This window comes from Cebus imitator, unplaced genomic scaffold (assembly GCF_001604975.1).
Source record: "Cebus imitator isolate Cc_AM_T3 unplaced genomic scaffold, Cebus_imitator-1.0 Scaffold838, whole genome shotgun sequence".
Taxonomy (NCBI): domain Eukaryota; kingdom Metazoa; phylum Chordata; class Mammalia; order Primates; family Cebidae; genus Cebus; species Cebus imitator.
The window spans coordinates 270,218-277,460 of NW_016108153.1; the positions used below are offsets into that span (position 1 = coordinate 270,218).

Genomic DNA, 7,243 nt, shown 5'->3' on the forward strand with positions numbered 1-7,243 from the left:
AAAGAAAGAAAGGAAAAGCCTCTTCCAAATTCTAAGGTAGGTCTACATTCCCCATACTGTGGAAGTAACCAGTGGTGTCCCTGGGGAGAAGCCTTGGCTCAAATTCTCCTTCCCCTCAATGGCCAATGAGTAGATACTGTAACTGAAAACTAGAAAAATTAAAAATAGGGCAATAGTCTTAACAGAAAATATAGAAAGAGTAATATCGGACATGGAAGCAGGCACTGGAACAACTCAAATGCTCAGGTTTTGACAGAACTTCTCTAGTTGTGGATAGTTTGTTTACACTTTCATTTTACTAAAATGAGTATGTATACTGCAAAATGTTTATAAGTAAATAATAAAAAGGGCAAGTGCTTGCACTGCAATGAGTCAAAATCATGATATTGTGAAAGGAGGGTCTATTTTGAGAGAGGATTTGTCTTTTGAGGACAGGAACAGAGGCCTTAGTGGATAGTAAAAGCACTGGCTGTTTTTCCTAGGTACTAGGGAAAGATGCTGAAAGTGAGCAGTGTGGTTTACTGCCTTCCATCCAGCCCAACCATTCCCCTTTTTCCTTTTCAGGTCTTTGCTGACGTACAGAGTAAGTTGGCCCCTTTCCTTAAATCTCCTCAGATTTGTCCCATAATGACCAGAAGAATAAAGAAGGAAAATTGGTAAAAAATATTGCCAAGAATAGGTAGACACTGAGAAAGCGTGAAGTAGGAAGCTCATAAAGTACTCACAGTATGCAACCAGATTTGAGAAGACTCCATAGTATCTTGGCTGCTGGGAATTGGAGATGAAGCTCTGAGGACATTTAAATCAAACTGACTTGAATTAGAGAAAATATGGGATCTCTGAAGGGAAACTGCCCTGAACATGGTTTTATAAATAGTTGGATGCCCTAGGGAAACTGGTACTCCGTGAATGGCCCCAATTTGGAGTATTGGAGAACACTGTCAGATATTAACAACTATAAAGAAATGTATCCAGGAAGGTGGAAAGAAATGTTACCGTGAGTTCGTATCTACTTTGTTAAAGAGACAGTCCCGTGTCTCCAAGCACCTGGAAGATCTGCTTCTCACTGAAATGCAAAGAATTGGTCTATTTTCCAAAAAGTGTATTTTTCTCTGAAGGTTTTTATATATAAACAGTTCAGAACTTCTGGTAGGGAAATTACTAAACAATTGGCTAATGAGAAAGAGATTTAGGAGCCAGTTTTTCATGGGAAATCATCCAAATTGGATGGAGACAAAGAGTTCTGTCCTGGCTTGTGGTTTTGGCCTATCAGTGGAAGACAGCCACAAATTACTATTAGTAAATTACTGAAATTACAAAACAATGAGATTGATGCAGCAGCAAAAATAGTTTTTTACAAAGTGGCTTCTAGGGCAAAACGTACCAAGTACTGGATTGATTTGTATGTTGTGTGAAGTTCAGTGCATAGAGCTTTTATGATAAAAAAGAAACTCTTACCACTGACATTCTAATGATTAAAAAACTGGGTCCGAGATGTATGAGGCACATCCGTGTGGATCAGTTAGCTGATGTATTACAAAATAAAAATCCTCATTTCCCACATGGGTGCTCTGAAGACCTATGATGGATAATTCACAGTACAGCACTGATACTGATGATCCGACCAGACCAGTGTGGCTACCTCTGACAGGTTAGACACCCTGGAGGTATATGTGCACACAAAGGGGACAATGTAGAAGGAGACATTGCCTTTATCTGAGCATGAATGAGCCCACGGTGCTGTGGCAGCAGTCTCCACATCTATTCAACTAGCTCATGAGTATGAGGTTTGAAAATAATGCAAACTGTCTCTTATGTCAGGTATACTGCTGTGCCTAAGGCACTACCCACTTAACAAGACAGAAGGTTCCTCAGTTGTTGACAGTAATATGCAGGTTATAAGGCAACAAATGTAGCTACCTCAGAACCCATAATTGGTGTTTTCCTCAAGAAGTTGTTCAGAGAAATATCCAGTGCCTCTGACCCCAAGTGTAGGTCCTGATCTGATTATAAAAATGACTTCCCCCTTTCTTGCCAACCCAAGCACAAAAGATACAAGGGTGAAATAATCCCATTTCCCAGCCCAGGAGTCACTAACCTTTAGTTTTTACTCAATGACCAACGACCTTATTACAAGCATTTATCTTCTCAATAGCCATACCCCTTATTGTGTTGTGTCCCATATGCAAGTTTCATGAGGAACAAAACTAAGAGCTGTGTTTATTTAGATGATGGAGTAGAGATGAGTCTAGTCAAGGCTGGGCACAGTGGTTCACACCTGCAATCCCAGCACTTTGGGAGGCTGAGATGGGATGATCCCTTGAGCCTGCGAGTTTGAGGCTGCAGTGAACCATGACTGCGCCACTGCACTGCAGTCTGGGTGACAGAGTGAGACTCTGTCTTTAAGAAAAAAAAAAAAGGGTCTTTTCAACTTATGGTCTGAATCCCCGGGCATATTTGTAATTTGGCCATGCTCAACATGATGGGACCTGACGGAATACAGTAAGTCCTCACTTAACATTGTCTACTGGTTCTTGGAAATTGTGATTTTAAGTGAAATAACACCTAACTAAATGAATTTTTTCCCCTCATCAATGTTGTAACTAAACAACATTGAACAATGTCGTACATTGTTTGTACACCTGGTATACATTGTTTTGCTTAATGTTGTAGTCTTCAAGAACCTATGGATAATGTTAAGTGAGCTACTGCTATACAAATAAAGACAGCCTGAGCCTTTCATTTTCAAATCACAAGTTGGGAAGCAGAAGAGCTCCTTTATTGACTGGACTTGGACAGAGAAAACAAAGCTCACTGGGAAGAGCCTTAACATAAGTTTTTCTCAAAATTAAAATTTTTCCTTTAATACACATTTATGCATTGTTTGTAAATTCCTCACTTAAAACAGTAAGTGGTGACGAGTTATTAAAAGTGATAGAACATATTCAACTATTTGAGAAAGTAATAAAGCTAATTGAATAGCATTACATAATGAAATTTAAACATTATTCAAAAGCATTTCAAATAACCATAGAGTTTCAAATGGAGTATTTTATTCACATGTTAGTTATCATTTTAACATGTACAAACACTGGCACACTCTGACTGGTCTGCGTGGAACAAGGGTGGTCTAAATATCCTAAAGGAAAATGAAAAATTAAAGTACATTAATTTCTCATTATTATAGGCAATTACGTCCACATCACTTAGAAAGCTATTACTGATAATTGTCCAAGGAAGCAGAGTGGTACAGAGGAAGGAAACTTGAGGGTAAATTCAACAGTGACATAACTGAGATCTCAACATAGAAAGCTGACAAAACATGAATTTTTGCTGTGAAATTTCTCTTTGCAAAATATGAAGAAAAGTCAGTCAATGGGCAGTAAATAAGAGTGGGTGGTGAACTTTTGCTGTCAATTCTCCTCACAGTATCTTGCAGAGGCATCAAGAAAATTGCTTAGTCCTTCTCTGGGACCAGTTTCAGAACTTTTCCAATTGCAATGGTCTTACCCTCATCTCTTAAAGTAAAACGACCCATCTGAGGAAAATCTTTGAACGTCTCGAGGCAGATGGTTCCTGCTGTCCTTAAACGGGCAATGCACACTTGATCTTGTTTCACGAAGCGGGGTCGTGTCTTACTTTTTTCTCCTGATTTTTTGTCTACCAAGGAGATTAAGGCTGTTATCTCAACTTCCTCAATACAAGTATGAATGTGCAGCACCGCATTATAACCTGGGCAGATGATGGATTTGTGCTCAATAATCACTATCTGAACATCAAACGTGCGTCCAGAATGGCAAAGGTTACTAGGATCACAAAGTATGAATCCTGGAAGAATCTCTTCTTCTTCAATTCCCTTCAGTCTGATTTTGAGGTTTTCACCTGGGGCTACAAAATCAGTTTCAGTATCATCAGAAAGTATTCCGAGAACTTCTACATTGTGCTTGTTTGGCATCATCACAAGCTGCTGGCCTTTAAAAATGGACCCAGATTCCAGCTTTCCCAGGACCACAGTGCCCATATCCTTGTACTTATCCACAATTGGCAGTCTAATTGGTCCATCAATTGATCTGTTGAAGTTTGGCATGTTATCCAAATACGCAATAAATGGTAATCCAGTGTACCAAGGGCAGAAATCTGACTGCTCTTTAATATTTGCTCCGGTCAGTCCTGAGCAGGGCATAAAGTGAATGTCCTTTTTTGGACTGAAGCCGACTTTTTTCAAAAAGGGTACCAGTTTTTCTTTACATTCTTCATATCTCTCGATGCTCCAATTTACTGTGGGATCATCCATCTTATTAATAAGCACTACTAAATGTTTTACCCCTGCAGTTTTTGCCAACATCGCATGTTCTCTTGTCTGTCCACCTTTTTCAAATCCAGTTTCAAACTCTCCTTTCCTGGCAGAGATGACCAGCACAGCCAAATCAGCTTGAGAAGCACCACCAATCATATTTGGGACAAAACTCTTGTGGCCAGGGGCATCTAAAATTGTGAAATGTTTCCTTTCTGTTTCAAAATAGGCACGACCCACTTCGACTGTTTTACCCTTGTCTCGTTCTTCCTGATTTGTATCTAAGGCCCAGGACAAATACCAGGTTTCTCTGTTTTTCTCCTTAGCTTCTCTTTCATATTTCTCCAGTGTTCTTTTGTCAACCATTCCAGTCAAAAACATTATCTGTCCTCCGATGGTTGACTTGCCAGCGTCTACATGGCCAATGAATACTACATTTACGTGTTCTTTCTTAGGAGCACCTGAGGGTACGATCACAGATTTGGATTTTCTTATTTCCTCTTTCTCCTCCATCATTTCCTGGCCACTTTCTTCTGGGGGCCCTGAATGTCCCGTGGAACCACCCCCAGGCTCGGCTTCACTTACTTCTTTTCTGTGCTCCCATGATTCTTCTAGGGCCATTTCCACCTCTCCATTTTCTACAACAGGTTCTGAAAGTTCCATGGTAACGGCCGAATTGGAACCTTCAAGCGACACTAACGGTTCCTCTCGGGAAGTTTCCACAGGTGCCCCCCGTCCCATCCTTTTACCTTGAGGGTATCCCGCGCCGGTGCAGGTTTCAACGTTGCGGCCGGAGCCGGCCAGCGGGGTGGGCGGCTGAGTCGGGCCCCGCAGGAAGGACGGCACGAACTCCGCGGCATGTACGTTAGGCACGAAGGGCTTGGCGTTGACGTTGAGCTGACGGCTGAAAGCAGAGCTGAGGGGCTCGCGCCGGGCCTCGGCCACCGCAGACAAGACTCCATCCCCGCTCGACCCCGGGGCTTCCATGTCCACCTGGTCCCAGCAGTCGGGAGCCGAGTCGCTGCTGCTGCTGCCCGAATCCATGGTCTCAAGACTTGCTGTGTGGCAGTGAGGGAGCGGGCTCAACAGGCCAGAAAGAGCGGGCTCCGCCGGCGGGGTTAAGGCAGCAAGAGCGAAGGGCCAAGGGGTAGCGACGCGAACCTTAGCGGCACCGTGAAGGCAGCTAAGCGCCGATGCTGCATTCGCAACTGCGGCGGCAGCAGCAGATATGGCGGCTCAGCACTCTCCTCTTGTGTGTGAGCCGATCTCCTCCCCCAAACCCCAACCACTTCCGACTCCTCCACCCCCGACCCAACGCCGGGGGTGGATTGACCCCTCGCTGCCATCCGTACGCTTGGCCTCCTTACTTCTCAGCCAGGGACTAAGTCCAAAAGTACTATTTTTTAAAACGAAAATTTCCATTCACTTTTTTGTTCACACGATCTGGCAGAGCAATTTGACCAAAATCTGATGATTACACCTAGACAGGCACACGTGATTTACATGATTTACAATTCTACTAAAAAGATTCAAGTAAAAGTGAACATTCCTATGGAACAAATGGGAAGCATGATAAGGGTTAACTATACGGATATCCAGAAACCCAGCAGCTGAAGGGAGAGATATGGAATGAGTAGGGAGGGACTCATGAAATATATGAGTTTGTAGCTGAACTTAGGAAATGCGACTTAAGATCACTCATTAATTTGAAATCCGCAGGCCTTTTGATTTTCCCTTTCCAGTGGGCCCCCATAAGCCTTTAACTTCTGCTGATGGCTTCTATAGTTTAAGGGTAGGGTTACAACTTCTTTTCATGTTAAGCACCCTGGCTGTGTTGGAGGGAGAGAATTTCCAAGGAGGTCCTTCTTTCAGTGAAGATTCTAGTCACTTCATATGCAGATGCCTGCACAATGGCTGGCCTGCCATTCAATGGTGGATCACACAGACAAGCTCAGCACTCGGATCACTCTTGTTTTACCAACCAACTGCATTCTGGCTTTACCTCCGCCACTCACCAGCACCTCCCCAGAGTACGCCCTGCGTCCACAGGCCTCGGGTTTTCCTGCCGCATTTCGGGGGACCTGGAACCCTACTCACTGCTGGTGCTGGCTTTGGTCTAAGAAACAATCAGTGTCCGGTTGAACCCCTCTTCAATTTATGGTAATGAGACAGGGATGTAGGAGTCAGCCTAATTAAACCAATTAGGACTTCTGAGATGAACAAAGACCTTAAGACCCTAATCAAAAGAATCTCACTCTCAGAAAGTGTTAACAGTTGAGCCAAGGCCTCGGTGATCTTGTTTGTAAATTAATTTAGTGCAAGCTGTGATAGAAAAAATAAATTTATTCCTGTGAATCTGTTTTTAGTCTTCATGTACTCAAATCTGCCACCTTTTCCTTTTATGAATTCAGGTTTTATGACACACCTAAAAAGATTGTTCAGTCCAAACAATCTGCTTAGTACAAGATGGTGTCACATAGTTGGATATTAAATAGATCCAACAACAAAGCAAAATATTTTAAAACCAAGTACCTGATTTATAACTTGAGAATTGTGGTCTCCAGACTTTACGGATAAGAAAAAAAAGACAGACTTGTACCCTCGATGTTTTCTTTCTGGGGCTGCCACTATTTTACTAGTTCTGTATTGTTTCCAAACCTTTAGATACCAAATACCTTCATTCTTTTTGCCTCCGGTTATGGCTTCATTATTTGCAGTGACATAAAGAGAATGTGCATGGTTATTCACAATAAACAGGAAGAACTGAGACGTGGAATGTGCAGAGAGACCCTGGACAATACTCCACACAAGTGCTGGAGACTTCTTGCACATTCTGTGAACCTATAATGGACTGGGAGAACCTGTCAAGGTTTTGGCAGTCATGTTCACATAAGGTAATTCATGCAGGGAAGCAGGAGACATCTAGGATTTTTTTTTTTTTTTTTTTTT

General features: G+C 42.5%; 1 protein-coding gene across 1 annotated transcript; it reads right to left on the reverse strand.

Moving 5' to 3' along the window:
* Positions 1 to 2,742: 2,742 nt before the first annotated feature.
* On the reverse strand, positions 2,743 to 5,589 carry GSPT2 (G1 to S phase transition 2). Its single transcript, XM_017520444.2, has one exon. It carries the CDS (start codon positions 5,336 to 5,338, stop codon positions 3,458 to 3,460), a length of 1,881 nt encoding a protein of 626 aa, XP_017375933.1. The 5' UTR covers positions 5,339 to 5,589; the 3' UTR covers positions 2,743 to 3,457.
* Positions 5,590 to 7,243: the final 1,654 nt, after the last annotated feature.

Coding starts and splice junctions, on each gene's coding strand:
- GSPT2 (XM_017520444.2), bottom strand. CDS start 5,338: ATGGATTCGGGCAGCAGCAGCAGCGACTCGGCTCCCGACTGCTGGGAC.